Here is a 17,845-nt window from a genome sequence, read left to right on the forward strand (position 1 = left end):
CCCCACAGTCACGGCTGAAACAGTTGGCGGGATGCCAACTAGTCCGGTCCTGTGAGCCACTAGCTTCTGCTTTAGCCGCTAGCCTCCCGACGTCCTCACCTGCGGAGTAGTTCACTCACACACATATATGGAAGTCACTCTCAAGTCCTCTGGAGCGTCTGGATTAAACACCTCCACGAACCTGGTCACTCACGTCTGCTCAGCAGTCTCTTTTCGTTACTGCTTTTTCCTTAAGGCTCCTCGTGTGCCTTCTCCTTGCTTAATCAGTCCTCCTCTGCTCATTGTCCCTCCTGGACAAACACCTGAGAAGTTACGTTCCGGCCAATCCACAATTAACCCCTTAAATGCCATACATCTTGTTTTTACAAATAAATCATATTCAAATAAAACATTAAACATATAATATATATATTTAAATTGCTTTTAACCTTTTATACATTTTAATGAATTCAAACCTTTTTACTCACACTTTTTTATATACTTTGATAAAATGACAATGAATATCAAGTAACATTTTTAACCGGGTTACATATGATTTTAACATACTCCAATCATGTGCTTTCATTTACAAATGCACTTATCTTGCAAATATGCTTCCAAGTACTTTCAAAGATTTTTTTAAGACCAATTCACAAATTCATAACCATAATACTAGACAATCTGAGGATCTCCATTCTTCATTCAGTCGTACCAATAGCAGTCAGTTCTCCATCAAAGACAGAGGTGCCTCACTCTGGAATTCTCATATACGTATTGCAAAATCTTCACTGTCTATTAGTAGTTTTAAACAGAGATTGAAGACCAGCCTTATTGATCAAGCGTCTAGAAGTGCGTGCACTTAATGTGGACTCACTTCTGCACGTGCACATTCACACGCACACACACACACACACACACACACACACACACACACACACACACACACACACACACACACACACAAACACACATGTGCATGCTCACATGCAAGCACACGCACTCACTCAACCGAGAAATTGTCTGTTTATATCCATCTTTTTGGAACGCTGTTTTTTTGTTTTTTGTTTTTTGTTCTTGCTATTATTTCAATACAATGTATTTTCTTGGTGAGAACTTTGAATAAGCCCATTTAGGGCTTCCTTTCTCACCTGCACATATTTTCATGCTTTTATGTTCATTTCAACTTTTGTACCGTTTTTTTATGTTGTGCAAATAAACAAATCAAATCAAATGAAATAGGTTTGTAGTAAAGTGTAAAGAAAACGTTATAGACTATATATGGGGCACCGTGAGGTTCTGGAAGCCAATGCCCCATTTTTAACATCATCATATAGGTGCCTATAAGGTTATAAAGTTTGGTTTAAATCGGAGTATCTTTGACTTTTTTCCTCCAGGGACGAGGGGGCACCTGTCAGCCAGTGAGGACGAGGACGGCGCACCATTCCCGGACACAAATCCGCAAAAGACCCCCGGGTTGGACCAGCTGGACCAGAGGCTCGCGGGGAGGCCCGCCGAGCATCGCAGGGCTTAGATCCGCTGCCAAGTGGCGCTGAGACCGCGGGGGTCGTCCCCAGAGGCAGATGGACCCAGAACCGGACCGAGAGAGCAATACCATGCACTGAGCTTCTGATCCAAAGAAAACCAAGACAAAGTGTCATCCTCGGCTGTTTACGCAGTCAGTGGTTCAAAACACGTGTCAGGACAATAAAACACACTGGGAAATTGTTCATAATAATGTTTTTTGGGACAGTTTGGACAGTTTGTGAGGTCCTGCACACACAGGCTGATGGCTGGTTTCTCAGCCCTGGAAGGTGCTGGAGAGGTGAAACAACCGTGGATGAGCGTCTTTGGGGTCCCAGAGACCCCGCTGGAGGTCCTCTAAAATTCATGACAACCGGGCCGAGGACCGGGACTTCCAGCCGATCGATTCCGAGAAAGGTGCACCATTATCGGACACTTATTCGTCGGTCACCGGTCCTTGGCTGGAAGTCCCGACCCGAGCGATTTAGCGGTCAAAACTTGGGCCGAATGACGCCGTTCTACCCTCCAGAATATTCTAAACTCTCTCCTGGTGTTCTCGGACTCGTATTATGAACCCTGAGCGGGCACCACGTGGGACCTTCAGAACAAACATGGAGTCTGGCGGACCACGAACGGAGAAAAGTACGAAGTGCCACGTCCGAAATAGTTATTCCAGAAAGTGGTTTAGAGCACGTTTCAGAGCATTTGGAACACAATGAAAGAGGTTTGTTGTAAAGTTTAATATAAATGTTATAGGCTATATCTGGGGAACCGTGAGGTCCAGGAAGCCTATACCCCAGATTTCACATAATCTTATAGGTGCCTATAAGTGTGTAAAGTTTGGTGTAAATCGGAGTATCTTCGACTTTTTTCCTCCAGGGACGAGGGGGCACCTGTCAGCCAGCGAGGCCGAGGACGGCGCACCATTCCCGGACATAAATCCGCCGAAGACACCCGGGTTGGGCTGGTGAGCTGGGTGTTTGAGCATGGGGTCCAGGGGGTGTTTGGGACGGTGGAGGAGACCGAGAGACCCTGGACCAGCTGGACCAGAGGCTTGCGGGGAGGAGAGCCCAGCTGAACGGGGCTTATATCGGGGGTCGTCCCTTAGATCGGGGGTCGTCCCCGGAGCCAGACCTCCAGGCCTGGACACGGACTGACAGGCAGCAGCACACACCCAAGAACCAGACCACCATTCCTGGAACAAACTCCTGCCTGCCAGCCTCCTGCATTCCAGCCTGTCTCTTTGTCGTTTAATAAATAGTATTGGTAATAGTAATAGGTAATTGTAATAGTATTTTACCTCTTTTCTTATCATTTTATTTCATTTTATTTGTTATTTACTGTTTAATTGTGTCTTGCCACTTTTAATGTTGATGTTAAGCCCTTTGAATTACCTTGTGTTGAATTGTGCTATACAAATAAACTTCCCTTGCCTTACATGCTAACCACCTGCTGAAAGTCACGTGAACATCCAAACATCCAGTCAGCATATTTGTGTTTTCAGATTTATTACCTTGTTTGTCTATTATTGTGTCTTGTGATGAAAATCAGATCACTTCTGATTGGAGTTACTGCAGAAACCCAGTTAATTCCTAGATATCAAATTACATTGTGATTGTCTAAACTACAGCCAGAATTACTTGCATAATCATTTTACATTTATTCACAAAAGCCAGAACTCTTTCTCACAGGTTTTGGTAAACTTTAAGGAGAGACTCGCTCGTCAAACGACAGCATGCAGGTGTTTGTGTTGTTTAGTTGAGATGAAGAAAACACAAACGCTACAGTACACTTGATAAGTGTCATCATCGTTTTCAGCAAATCAGTTCCAGCATCATACTCACAGACACGTTCCAATCCTCTTTCCTGCAGCCTCGGACCGTCGTCAAAGACACGTGATGTCGTTCATGACGTCACATAGAATACTGCATGAGGAAGTCATACATAGATTTTTACAAGAATGAGATGAACCTGCTGGATCTACTGCCCTTACTTTTTAACAACCTGTGCTTTTTATTATTTTACCTCTTTTCGTATCATTTTATTTCATTTTATTTGTTATTTACTGTTTAAAGCAGCACAATGTAACTTTTCCAGCTGAATCTAATATTTCATTATCATCATTGTGATGGTACATCAACTTCCAACAGGTTTAATGAACCTCTGTCATGGTCTGAGGGGTCTGTATCGCCTTCACTGGCACTATGTAACTTTGAGGTGGATGGTAGGAACCCTGCCACACTACTGGTTAAGCACTACCGCTTTTGTCCAAAAGAGCCGCCAAACTCAACAAAAGCTGAAAGTTACATTGTGCTGCTTTAATTGTGTCTTGCCGCTTTTAATGTTGATGTAAAGCAATTTGAATTACCTTGTGTTGAATTGTGCTATACAAATAAACTTGCCTTGCCTTACATGCTAACCACCTGCTGAAAGTCACGTGAAGATCCAAACATCCAGTCTGCATATTTGTGTTTTCAGATTTATTACATTCTTTGTCTATTATTGTGTTGTGTGATGAAAATCAGATCACTTCTGATTGCAGTTACTGCAGAAACCCAGTTAAGTCCTAGATATTCAAATTACACGTGGAAAAACATTAGAACTTTGACAACAACACGTCTGGATTATCTGCAGACCCTCTGATTCAATTATTGGGATTTTTAATGATGATTCAAACTATATGATCTTGGGCTGGCTCTGCAAATATAGTCCAGGACCAACGGGAGATTGTTTGAAATCTACTCACTATATTTCAGAGTTAACTTACACAATGTTTTCTATAAATGAAATGTTTCATGTTTGTGAAATAACACACAAAGATTCACTCAAGAGCATGGCCAGAGTGTTGGCTTTTTATGATGAAACAATAAAGGTGAACTTTACATGTGAGTGGTCGCTGTTACCACGTTGAAACGTGTGGGTAGATTGAGCTCTAGCGCTCTCTGCTGGTTGAAAAAGCTTACAGCACCTGGTATTCCCAGGTGGTCTCCCATCCAAGTTCTAACCAGAACCGACCCTGCTTAGCTTCCGAGATCAGACGAGATCGGGCGCATTTTTTTAAAATCTTTTATTATGAAAAAAATACTTTACATTAAAAACTTTTCATGCATTATCGCTTTTTAAACAAAACTTTCCATTCTTTGATCTCCGTCACAATCAAGACATTAATAATAATAATAATAATGACTTGGATTTATATAGCGCCCTTCAAGGCACCCAGAGCGCTTTACAGAGATCATTATTCATTCATACACATCCTCACTGGTGGTGGTAAGCTATAATTTGTAGCCACAGCTGCCCTGGGGCAGACTGACGGAAGCGTGGCTGCCATATCGCGCCAAACGGCCCCTCCGACCACCACCACTTACTTTTCAAAGTAATGTAAATAAAACAAGCCATATAACATTCAAATCTCCAAATAAATTTCCATCTGCACACAGTCATGTTCAAAGCAAAAACTATAAAATACTTCCAAAGTGAAAAAAAAGGTTGGTTCTAATACTGTTAACAGATCCCGAAGCAAAATTAGAAATGGAGCATGAGCCTGTTTCCTGCCGTTACTTCAACTAAAGTATTCCCTTCAACAAACATATCAATGAACTCATTTTTTCATTTCATTTCGGGTCATGTTTCAGAATCAGAAATAAATCCTTTTTCAAAACAGATTTAAAATATTAGCCACACATCCACCATCCTCCCTTCAAAATGAGCAGAGTTTCTCCTGAGTTTGACCACTAATCTGGCATGGCTTAATACAAAGTCAAGCAGGTTGGTGTTGATCTTTTTATTTCTAATACCGGTACCGAACCAGAACATTCGCTCCCAATTAAATCGGTGAATGTAATGACGTCCCCAGTGTTTGATCAGAGTGTGTTTTAACCTTTCAAAGAGGTCAGACAAGTACAGTCCTGAAACAAATGAAATTAAAGCTGCAAGCAGCGATGAACGGGCCCTCGCATGTGTAATTATCACCAATGAAGGTCAAGCACTCAAACCCGAGTCCGATGACACCACCATGACTCTCTAAGTCAAACCATTCAAAAGTTATGGCAGAAAATAGGGAATATCAAATATCAACCAATCACATGAAGATAATCATCGCCACGGTAACGCTCTTGACTGAGAAAAGTAATGCGCATCATCACAGCATTGAGACGCGCATCTTGATGTGTAACACACCTGGGTGCACGTCACGGTTCGGGCCGTATTAACGGCCAAAGGAATGGCATAAATTACCGACTTCCTGTTGGGTTTCAGCCATGGCGCCAAGAGACTTTTCTTTAAGTTGTGACATGATACAGGTGTGTACCGATTTTCTTGCATGTACGTCAAACTGTATTGTGGGGCTTGAGGCACAAAGTTTTCTAGGGGGCGCTGTTGAGCCATTAGGACACACCCATTAATGCAAACCATGAAATATCACATTTTTCACCAGGCCTGGCTTGGTGCAAAATTTGGTGACTTTTGGGGCACGTTTAGGGGGAAAAAGGCCCTCATTTCGCCAGAAGAAAAACGAGGGAAAAAAAATCCTTCAGATACAATAGGGCCTTCGCACTGTCAGTGCTTGGGCCCTAAAAATAACAGTAATTATAGTAACACTATCATATGCTGTAACAATGCACCTTCCAATAATCATATCTACATCACACTGCTGCACCTTTCAGTTTTTTAATTGTATATGTCACAGGGGTGGTTCAAGTCCCCAATTAAATACTTTCGAGGGTGAGCAGCGCTTAGTAACCCACAACAAAAAGCACCTGGGTGCAGCAACAAACATTTATTGTGCAAAACGGTTATAAAATCAGGGGTGGGGGAGTCACTAAAAATAGAACTGTTTCTAAAATGGCCAATCCATAAAAGGTTAAAAAAGGTTAAAGATGAACAGTCTCAGTCTTTCTGGGCTCACTGTCCTCCAGTGCCCCCTCCCTGTTGGCCCACGCCAACAGGGATCCCCGGTCCGAGTCCGCCGGGGGCTCCCCAACCACCTGGGCCCCCATGGGCCTCTGTACGTCAGTCCATCCACTCTTGTTCGTCAACTCTCGTCCCTCATGGGCCTCTGTCCGTCCGTTCAATCTCCCAGCTTGAATGTCTGCCTTGAATATATAAGGGGAAGGAAACCCTCCCCTCGTTCACCATTGGTCTAGGGGGGCCAGCCTGCAGTGGTTTATTGGCCACTGCAGCTGTCTGTCAGGATTCAGTTGATTGTGTTCAGCTGTGTCTAATCAACTCAAACAAAAAGGTAATTGCATGCCAACTCAAAAACAGAAGAAGTTACATTTCAAACAATAATAACTAGACAAAACATGCTGCAAATAAAATGTTACACTAAAATTCCAAAACAATAAAACGATTAAACACAGCCTGACACTCAGCATGACATATATATGTTAATAAGTGCCACATTTGTTTATTTACTGTTTGCTATTTTTAAATCTGGGTACAGTGAGTGAAATAACTGGAGTCAAATTCCTTGTTGGGCAAAGTTCAAACTTGGCCAATAAAGGTGATTCTGATGTGTTTTAACTCAACTCAGTTCATCAATGTTGGCTTAAACCTTTGGGATCTTTCTTCATATCTGACACATATTCAAGTATTTTGTGCAATTTGTGCTAAAATGAGATTGTAATATATGTCAGTATTACAATAAATAAAAGAAAGAGAGTGATAAATGATCTTTCTTATGAAATAAAAGTCAGATTTGTGCTGATGGTGAACAAGAGAATAAAAAGTTACTTGGGATGGTCGGTGCTGCTCCTGGTACTGAGATTAATCACAGACAAACACTTATTAACCAAAGTAAACTGAACAAGAGAAAAGATCCAAGTTTTACTGAAGATTTTTGACTTTCTTTGAAGTGTTAACAATCATCGTAATATCCAGAAAACATTTACAATATTTACTGGAACAAACTGAGGAACATTCGTTGACCAAGTCAAGTTCATTTGTGTTTCGTATTTCAATGACAAACGTTATTTCCACAGATCTCTTCAGTCTCTCTCTTCATCAGTGACGCGGAGAGAAACTTTAAAAACCTGATGAGCTGAAAACACGACAACAACAAAAGGAAAACTTGGAATGAAACAGAAACATGTAATTAAAAAGAAAACTCCGGGGGAGTCATGTGACTCGGTGGAGGAGACGGCTGATTTGCTGAGCAGCTCCGCCGCGGCAGCGCAGACATTTATCCGTCAGTACATTAGTAGTAGAAACCTCCTCCGTACTACTTTAGACGAAGAGCTTGAGAAACAATGTCGAACGAAACTCAAGTTCAAATTAAAGGCTACATTTTGATGAACAGTTTTTTTTAACAATAATATAATAACAATAAAGACTTTTTGACTTAACATGAAATAAATGAATATATGAGAAGTTTGTAAAACTCTGTAATACAGAAACTATGTACATCTCCTTCATCATCATCTTCATCATTACGGTCCAGTCAGAGTCTGTCCACACAAACTGGTTCTGCTTCAACTCTGAGGACGATCAGGACACGACTCATCTGTCCTGGATTCTCATCATCATCACCTGTAGAGGAAGAAGAAAGAACAGAGCAGATAAAGGAGTGTTTGCAGAGATCCCTCCATCAGCTGTAGAGGGAAGAAGAAAGAACAGAGCAGATAAAGGAGTGTTTGCAGAGATCCCTCCATCAGCTGTAGAGGAAGAAGAAAGAAGAGAGCAGATAAAGGAGTGTTTGCAGAGATCCCTCCATCAGCTGTAAAGGGAAGAAGAAAGAAGAGAGCAGATAAAGGGGTGTTTGCAGAGATCCCTCCATCAGCTGTAGAGGGAAGAAGAAAGAAGAGAGCAGATAAAAGAGTGTTTGCAGAGATCCCTCCATCAGCACATCCAGGACTTCAGGGTTCAGAGCTGCAGTGGAGCAGCTGTGTGTCTGAACATCCTGGAAGGCCGTCAGCTGGAATACTATGGAGTAAGATCACTTCCAAAAAGATGTGTCCATGTTATAACTATTCGTATTAGTAATGATAAACATTTGTATGTAAATAAAAAAGTTGTACCCAAAATTCTGCTGTCACACACGAGTCTGATAAATTATTAGGGTTAGGATTGTTTTTATGTGAGTATGAATCTAAAAACTGTGAGTGCAAAGTCTTCTGAATACAACTGTAATTTCTACGACTACGAGTCTTCACTGTGAACACGAATTCAAGTTTATGGGTACGAGTCGAAAAACTGTTGAAATGACGTCACAGGCAGATAACAGCATATACAGTACATATAAACGTAGACACCCCATCGAGTGCTGAGCATCAACTGCCACATCCAATATGGCGTCAACGTCGCCGCCATATTGGATGTGGCAAGACTGCGCTGTAAACTAATACAAGTAAATGGACTTATTTTCACAAAGCATCTTTCTACAAAGAAATTAACGTTTTACGTCTCATTTATTCATTCACACACGCACTAATATACTTGGGAAACAGTTAGACACCAAATATAATATATTTAATTTTCTCAGATGGCAAAAATAAGAACTTTATTGATCCCACATAGGAGTAATTCATGTTATATCAGCTATAGAGAACAAGGTAGTGCCGAAAAACAATATATATCCCTCCTCACAAAAATAAGAAAAATAAAGAAACATATTTTCTCATCAACAAAACATATTTTTAAATTTTCAAGAAACAAAATAACATATTGACTATTCTTCAGATTTATTCAATTATTTTATTGTCTGAAAAATGGTTCAAATGTTATTTTATTGTCTGAAAAATGGTTCAAATATGTTATTTTGTTATTTAAAAAATTGTTGATCTACTTTTCTATATTATTTTATATTTCTATAGTTTTCTTATTTTTGTGAGGGGGATATATATTGTTTTTCGGCACTACCTTGTTCTCTATAGCAGATATAACATGAATTACTCCTATGTGGGATCAATAAAGTTCTTATTCTTGCCATTTTTCAGAAAATTAAATAACGTGTTTTGTTGATGAGAAAATATGTTTCTCTATTTTCCTTATTTTTGTGAGGAGGGATATATATATATATATATATATATATATATATATATATATATATATATATATATATATATTATGTCTATGCTGTTATCTGCCTGTGACATCATTTCAACAGTTTTTCGACTCGTACCCATAAACTTGAATTTGTGTTCACAGTGAAGACTCGTAGTGGTAGAAATTAGAGTTGTATTCAGAAGAGTTTACACTCACAGCTTTTAGATTCATACTCACATAAAAACAATCCTAACCCTAATAATTTATCAGACTCATGTGTGTGACAGCAGAATTTTGTCTACAACTTTTTTATTTACATACAAATGTTTATCATTACGAATACGAATAGTTATAACATGGACACATCTTTTTGGAAGTTATCTTCCTCCATAGAATACTCCTTTTTTTCTGGACACGTGAACACCAGCACAACACTGGTCTACAACAAACATCTGGACCGTCTGATTGGCCGACTGCTGTCTCTGTGTTTCTGTCCAATCCTGCAGCCTGTCATCATCCTCCTCTCACAGCTTCATGAGGAAAGCAGCTGCTGAGAAGCTGCAGCTTCACTGGAAACACTGATCTTTGATACCAACTGGTTTTAGTAGGAAACTTCTGGAAGCAGCAGAACCGAGTCCAACCTCCACTGACCTGAGAGTCTGCAGCTGGTAGTGTGGACTCTCCACCAGATCAGAAAGCTGCTTCACATCTGCAGCCTGCAGGTCGTTGTGACTCAGGTTCAGATGTTTCAGGTGGGAGGGGTTGGACTTCAGAGCTGAGACCAGAGAAGAACAGCTGATCTTTGACAGACCGCAGCGCCACAATCTGAATAAAGACACCAGAGAAGAAGAACTCAGAGCAGTCAGATAGTCAGTGTGGATCAGCAGATCAGCCTGATGTCTGCAGGTTAGTGTCAACACAACTTTCACATCAGATTCATCTGAACACACAACTAAAACATGTCTGACCTCAGAGTCTCCAGTCTGCAGTCTGGACTCTCCAGAAAACCACTCAGATGTTTCACTCCTAAATCCTGCAGGTCGTTCCTGCTCAGGTCCAGAAGTTTCAGATGGGAGGGGTTGGACTTCAGAGCTGAGACCAGAGAAGAACAGCTGATCTCTGACAGATCACACCACTCCAACCTGAAGAGAAAGTAAAACATGTTCCAGTCTCATCAGAGAAGTGTTTCTTCAAATATCAACGTTGTCATCAGGTCCATGTGGGTCACCACCGTATCTGGACTTTATAAAACAGCTTTTACACTTTTGTTACATCCATGATGTGGGTTCCTGGTTGTTCCTCTGACATGTTCACCTTTACTGAACATCCTGAGCTTTTCTGGTCCAAGTCTGACACTAGATTAAGATGAAAACACCAACATACACACCAATCCTTTTGATTAGTGTTGATGTTCAAATATTATCCAAAGCAGCAGTTTAGAGATCAGAAGCTGATCTAGCAGCAATTATTAACACCAGAATGGATCTGTGGAGAACTGCTGGACTTTATATCATGTGTCCAGTTTTATATCATTTATGCAGGATTCCTGAGCTTTTTATCATAATGATCCTTGTATGTTATAAAGAGTTCAAATGATGTTTTCTGAGAGCAGAACATATTAAAATACTTTACTTTTAGTAATGTGTCATTTATAATTTGACTTAACTTGCAAACACCTAATAATTCTGTTACAACTGAGTTTATCAGTTAATATGTTACTTTTAGTTAAAGATAAGAATGATTGAATTATGTATATTTATCAGACTAATTCAACAGATTCTGAAGTCTGTGTGAAACTAAACATCAGGTTCTGTATCGCTTGCACTTGAAAAGTCTTTGCTTGAACAACTAATGATCTGCTTGATTAAATGACATTTCTGAATTAAACCCCCACGGGAGGATCTAAGACACTTCCTGTCAGGACGATCACTTTGACGCTCCACCTGTAGCCGTCAGTCCAACCTGTCCAGGTCTGAGGCCTCGTTTACACGCAGCAACAACGCTGCTGTTTTCATCAGTTTTAGCCGTTCGTTTACACCAAAACGAAGCTCAAAGTCTCCAAAAACCATCATTCCTGAAAACTCCGGCCAAAGTGGAGATTTGCTGGTAAAGGGAGAGAAAGGGACATTTAGGCTTCAGAACGTCTCATTATGGACAGAAACGTCTCCAGCGTCATGAGTTTACGGTTTGTTTGTCCGCTGTGATCATGATGGAAGCTGTTAAAGCAGTGCTGGTTTTTACGTTTGTAAGTGTGTGAGTCTGTGAGGGGGAGATTGGAATTCAGGGTTTGACTCCCCTTGGTCCCGTCCATCCTGATTGTTTGCACCTGTGTCTCCTCAGTCCTTGAGAGGACATGTGTCTCTTCCTGGCTGTTGGTCCGTCTGTCTTCATTCCTGCTCTCTTTCAGTCCCGGCTGGTTGTCAGTCTGACGCCTCCCACTCATCTTCACCATTCTCTCATTTCTGTTAGAGGACTTTTTCTGGGTTTTTATGTTTTGTTAAATAAAGGACTTTGCTGCCATCCGTCACCTTTGGGTTTCCTGCATTTGGGTTCTGTAAAATCAACTCATGACAAAACCTGCAGCTGTTTTAAAACTAGTTCAGACTCAGGAAACTGCAGATTACACACTCAAGAAAGTACAAAGTACTTATCAAACATGTACTTTGGCCTGATGTGCTGGGCTAATGCTTAGTAAACTTTTTTAAGTTTTTCTTACTTTTATACTAAACCGCTTTCTCTCCTGTTTACATCTAAACTGGTTTCTCTCCTGTTTTTACCTAAAATATTCTTATATAACAATCTTCAGACTTTTATAGACACGAAACCTTCTAAAATAACAAACATTTCTTCATATCAGATATTAAATATTTCATGAAAATGTTTAGAATTAAAGTAGTTTAGTCACATGTTTGGAGGATGATAAGTGGATAAATGTGTAAACGTCTCCATGAACTGACCTCAGAGTCTCCAGTCTACAGTTTGGACTCTCCAGTCCACCAGACAGAACCTTCACTCCTGAATCCTCCAGGTCCCAGTTATGACTCAGGTCCAGTTGTGTCAGATGGGAGGGGTTGGACTTCAGAGCGGACGCAACAACTTCACAGTGAGTGTCTGAGAGTTCACAATTAACAAATCTGTGATGAGAGAAAACATGATGTCAGTTGTAATAAAGTGTGAGTTAAAGCCAGACTGAACATCTGTAACATCTGCAGACTTTGTCTGGATCTGCAGATGAAGGAGGGAACCGGCTTCGTTAACGTCTACGTCTGTCAGAGTCATCTGAAAACATCGGATTTAGGACATAAACTCATTTATTCTTGGACATTATTCACTCTGAACATCTTGAATGAAAGTGAACAAGTGTGGAGCTGAACTTTTATCAAGTATCAACTATCAAGTAGATAAAAGATGTTCAAGCTTTTAAGCTGTATTTAGTGTTTTTCTGACTCCTGGATTAGTTTTCTTGTATTTTGTGTTCAGGTCTCTTAAAGGAGACTTTGCTCTCACAGAGACTTCAGCATTGATCAGAGATTGATTAAGGAGACTGAATTGTGCTGTTCTGCTCTGATATCCAGACGTCAGTTCTCGTATGAAGCTGTAAACGTCTTCATGCTGCTCTCCTCTACAGCAACAACACAAACACCTGTCCCCTTCTGTCTCAGACAAACGTTCATTCATAATCAATGAAGCTGCACTCGTCACATTCAGAGCTTTTCCATCTAGAGTCTCGGTCTGGTACGACCAGCAGTTTATGGAGGATCATGGGATTTCAAGCCTTCATATCTGTGTCGACTCTTGGATGAGGGAGAAAAGTCTTCAGGAACCAATAACAAGTCCAACTGCTCTCCTCTTAAAGTGTGAGGAAAGTAACCCCCACCGGAGTTACAGGACGGTGCAGGAGATCACAGAACCAGAGTTACTAGAACTAAGGTCTCTGACCAAGTACATGTGTCCACAAAACCCCCCAGTGGTTCTGATGTTTCATCTTTCTCCGTTACACAGATTCATCTCTGAGCAGCAGAAACATCAACTACATCAAGTGTTTGAAACATGAACCTCTGGTTGACGTGACTTGAGGTGACCCAGAATAAAACAAACACATCCGACTTCAAAAGTTTTCATTTTCAAGATCAAAACCAGATTTAAAGAACTAAACTGCTAATTTACGCTAACTGATGGTGTTATTGATCCATCTGGACTCACCGAGCCTTTCTGCAGTTCCTCACAGCTGGAATCAGTCTCCATCCACCCCTTGTTGTTGTCTTGTACTTCTTCAGGTCCAACTCATCCAGAACCTCCTCTGACATCTGCAGCATGTAGGCCAGAGCTGAACACTGGATCTCAGAGAGTTCCTGCTCTGATCTGTTCTCTGACTTCAGGAACTCTTGGATCTGCTGATGAACTGAGAGGTCGTTCATCTCCACCAGACACTGGAACATGTTGATGCTTCTGTCAGGAGAGATTCTGTCAGTGTTCATCTCCTTCAGGTTGTTGATGACTCTCTGGATGGTTTCTGGATCGTTCTCCGTCTGGTTCAGCAGACCTCCTAACAGTCTCTGGTTGGACTCCACACAAAGACCATGAAGGAAGCGGACAAACAGGTCCAGGTGGCCATTTTTACTCTCCAGGGATTTCTTCATGACTCTCTTCAGGAAGTCATCCAGAGGTGAGTGTCTGTAGTTTCCTCCCAGGAAGTTCTCCAGCACATCTGTGTTTCTGGTGGAGCAACAGTGGAACACGTAGACTGCAGCCAGGAACTCCTGGATGCTCAGATGAACAAAGCAGTAGACGGGTTTCTGGAAGACCTCACACTCTCTCCTGAAGATCTGGGTACAAACTCCTGAGTACACCGAGGCCTCTGGGACATCCAGACCACACTGCTCCAGGTCTTCTTGGTAGAACATGATGTTTCCTTTCTCCAGATGTTCCAACGCCAGCCTCCCCAGCTTCAGGAGAAGGTCCCTGTCAGCCTCCGTCAGCTCCTGTGGACTCGTCTCACGTCCCTCCTGGTACTTGTTCCTCTTCCTCTTGGTCTGGACCAGCAGGAAGTGGGAGAACATGTCAGTCAGGGTCTTGGGCAGCTCTCCTCTCTGCTCTGTGGTCAACATGTGCTCCAGAACTGTAGCAGTGATCCAGCAGAAGACCGGGAGTTGACACATGATGTGGAGGGTTCTGGATGTCTTCATGTGGGAGACGATGCTGCTGGACCGCTCTTCATCCCTGAACCTCCTCCTGAAGTATTCCTCCTTCTGGCCGTCGGTGAAGCCTCGTACTTCTGTCAGCCTGTCCACGTGTTTGTGAGGGATCTGATTGGCTGCTGCAGGTCTGGAAGTGATCCAGATGAGAGCTGAGGGAAGCAGGTTCCCCTGGATGAGGTTGGTCAGCAGCACGTTGACCGATGAGCTCTGTGTGACGTCAGACACCACCGGACCGTTGTTGAAGTCCAGGGAACGTCTGCTTTCATCCAGGCCGTCAAAGATGAACAACGGTTTCCCGGCAGCCAGCTGCTCTGCTGTGAGCTTCTGGAACGATGGATGGAAAACCTGGATCAGCCTGAGAAGACTGAGCTGCTCATCTCCGATCAGGTGCAGCTCCCTGAACGAGAGCAGAATCACCACGGTGACGTCTTGGTTCTCCGAGCCCTCGGCCCAGTCCAGAGAGAACTTCTGAACCGAGAAGGTTTTCCCAGCGCCAGCGACGCCGTTGGTCAGAACCACTCTGATGGCTCCACGTTGGTCAGGTAAGGCTTCAAAGATGTCCTGGCACCTGATTGGAGCGTCACGGAGGCTCTTCATCCTGGAAGCTGTCTCCAGCTGCCTCACCTCATGTCGGGTATCAACCTCTTCACTCAGTCCCTCTGTGATGAAGAGCTCCGTGTAGATCCTGTTGAGGAGGGTTCTACTTCCTGGTTCATCAGTTCCTTCAGTCACATGTTCACATCTGCTCCTCAGACTGGTCTTATGTTCATCTAGGACCTGCTGCAGACCAGCATCTGCTGAAAAACACAATGAAGAGGAGGTCAGAGGGGGGGTCCAGATCCAGACCTGCAGGTCCTCTACAGACCACTAGGGTCCAGATCCAGACCTACAGGTCCTCTACAGACCACTAGGGTCCAGATCCAGACCTGCAGGTCCTCTACAGACCACTAGGGTCCAGATCCAGACCTACAGGTCCTCTACAGACCACTAGGGTCCAGATCCAGACCTGCAGGTCCTCTACAGACCACTAGGGTCCAGATCCAGACCTGCAGGTCCTCTACAGACCACTAGGGTCCAGATCCAGACGGATGGACGGTCTCACCTTGTGGAGAACTTGCTCTGGATCCCAGATTTTTTGAAGCCGACTGGTCTGAGCTCCGTCTGAAGAACCGGCGTCCAAACAATTGGGACATCCAGGACTGGATGTCCAGAAATTTCTTGCTTCTAAATTCAGATAAAACAGAGGTTATCATTCTTGGTCCAGAGCATCTTAGGAAGGGATTAGATGGTGTTGCGATGGCTTCCAGTGCAACTGTGAGAAACCTTGGTGTTGTTTTCCATCAGGATTTGTCGTTTAAACCATATGTTAATCAGGTTTGTAAAATAGCATTTTTCCATCTCCGTAATATTGCAAAGATTAGGAAAATCCTCTCACAGAGTGATGCAGAAAACCACTCTGCTCTCTGAACTAGCAGGACCTCGTGGTTGAGGAACACAGAAGACTCCGTGGTGGAAAAACAGGAACCAGAAGGAATAAGTAAGAACTAAAACTTCAAATAAACCAGCACATACAGAAAATATAAAGTCACGATGAGTCATAAGATCAGTTAACAACAGTTGTCTCACTTTGTGTCTGAAGGTCCAGGTTCTTCACTGAATTTTGGAGGTTCATCTTTGGACCGGTCACTCTTCATAGAGACACTGATGGATCCTGGAGACTCTGGTCTCTCCTCCTCTTCCTCCACACAATCATCCATCTTCTGGACTTCAGTCATTCAGAGACATGAACCAGGAACACTCACCACCTTTGAATCTGTAGAAACAAACTTTATTAAAACACCACTAGTCATGAAATACATTCTTTCACCCACTTTTCCTGAATGACTTTGTTAAACTCCTGAGGCTGAAGAAAGAGGTTTTACTGATACTGACGATAAGAGAGAATTGAAACTGAGAGTCATCTCTAATAGACTAAAATGGACAATTCTGACTAAAATAGACTTTTAGTCGACTGAAACTTGACACGACTAAAAGGAGAATGAACGTGACTAAAACTAATAAAAACTAAAATGATAGCTTGACACCTGACTGAGAAAAAGGCTCCACATTAAGTTCATTGTTCTGTTTATGATAAATCTGTGTTTTCCAGACGGATGGACGTGTGATGTAACTGGAATAAATAAACCTTAAAATCAGCCTGAACATTTCTGTAAACGACTTCTGCAGCTCCTCCTGCTGCAGGATTTATTTACAGTTAAACATTTGCTAAATCAGAGGAAAAGGTCAAAGTTTAATAATAAAGTCCCTGCAGAAGTTTATGGTGTCGATCATAAATGGATTAATCATTAAACCAGGGTTCCTTGAACGCGTCACGGAGCCACGTTTATTAACTTGAACCTTCACGGTGTTAAAATGTAAAATATCACAGGAAAAATAAAGATATGAAATAAAAACAGCTCAAAAACACAATCAAACCGGAACTACAAACCTTCTTATTCTGTCGTCTAATGTTTCTCTCATTACTTTGGTGTTTCCAGGAACGACGGAATACTTTCCAGGAACTAAACTAAGACGTTTTGATGACAGAAGAAACTTCAAAACGTTTCATTAATTGGTTCTTAAACAACTTCTTACAAAATACCGAGTTACTTGTTCCTGCAGTTAATAGGGAGGTTTTACTCACCAGCTGCTCCAACTGCGTCGCAGCTTCATCTGCTGAAATCAGAAGCAATTTAGAAAAGTTAAAGTTTAACACTTTTACTGTCAGAGGGCAAAGTTCAGTCCAAACACGTTTTTATTACATGGAGTTCAGACGGTTCCGACCAAAACACTGGTTTCTGTCACATTTGTGTAAATGTCCTGCAGAATCCACGAGTGAAGCTTCAACCTGCATCAAAGTTTCACGTTTGTGGTTTTAAATCATTTAATCATTTAAATCATTTAAATTAAGAATAAGATTTAAGTAACAGTACAATAAACCCAAACTGTTTTAATGTTGATTTATTTATCATTGATCAATGTAATTTGTTTGAATTAAGAAATCAGTGAATGAATAAAACTAGAATATAAATAACTTTGTTCTGAAAAACATTAACATGACACAGAAACAGAGACTTTAGGAGACAGAATGATAAATAGCAAACAGCTGATTTTAAGAACCGCCC

The 17,845-nt window shown here is 41.8% G+C and overlaps 1 protein-coding gene across 2 annotated transcripts; it reads right to left on the reverse strand.

Moving 5' to 3' along the window:
- Positions 1-4,605: 4,605 nt before the first annotated feature.
- LOC133442123 (protein NLRC3-like) lies at positions 4,606-17,405 on the reverse strand. 2 transcript variants are annotated; one of them, XM_061720068.1, is made up of 8 exons: positions 17,365-17,405; positions 16,308-16,494; positions 15,784-15,905; positions 13,687-15,475; positions 12,441-12,617; positions 10,452-10,625; positions 10,135-10,308; positions 4,606-8,028 (listed from the first exon to the last, which is right to left on the reverse strand). In XM_061720068.1, exons 2-8 carry the CDS (start codon positions 16,454-16,456, stop codon positions 8,025-8,027), a joined length of 2,589 nt encoding a protein of 862 aa, XP_061576052.1. In that variant the 5' UTR covers positions 16,457-16,494; positions 17,365-17,405; the 3' UTR covers positions 4,606-8,024. The 2 variants fall into 2 exon arrangements, with proteins under 2 accessions (XP_061576052.1, XP_061576051.1); XM_061720067.1 differs by having other exon boundaries at positions 13,687-15,478.
- Positions 17,406-17,845: the final 440 nt, after the last annotated feature.

This window comes from Cololabis saira, chromosome 4 (genome assembly GCF_033807715.1).
Source record: "Cololabis saira isolate AMF1-May2022 chromosome 4, fColSai1.1, whole genome shotgun sequence".
Lineage (NCBI taxonomy): Eukaryota > Metazoa > Chordata > Actinopteri > Beloniformes > Belonidae > Cololabis > Cololabis saira.

Excerpts from the sequence above, each read along its gene's own strand:
- LOC133442123 (XM_061720067.1), bottom strand. The coding sequence starts at position 16,456 with ATGACTGAAGTCCAGAAGATGGATGATTGTGTGGAGGAAGAGGAGGAG. Across the intron at positions 15,906-16,307 it reads CCTGGACCTTCAGACACAAA|AAGCAAGAAATTTCTGGACA; the intron begins GTGAGACAACTG and ends ATCTGAATTTAG. Across the intron at positions 15,479-15,783 it reads CAGAGCAAGTTCTCCACAAG|CAGATGCTGGTCTGCAGCAG; the intron begins GTGAGACCGTCC and ends TGTGTTTTTCAG.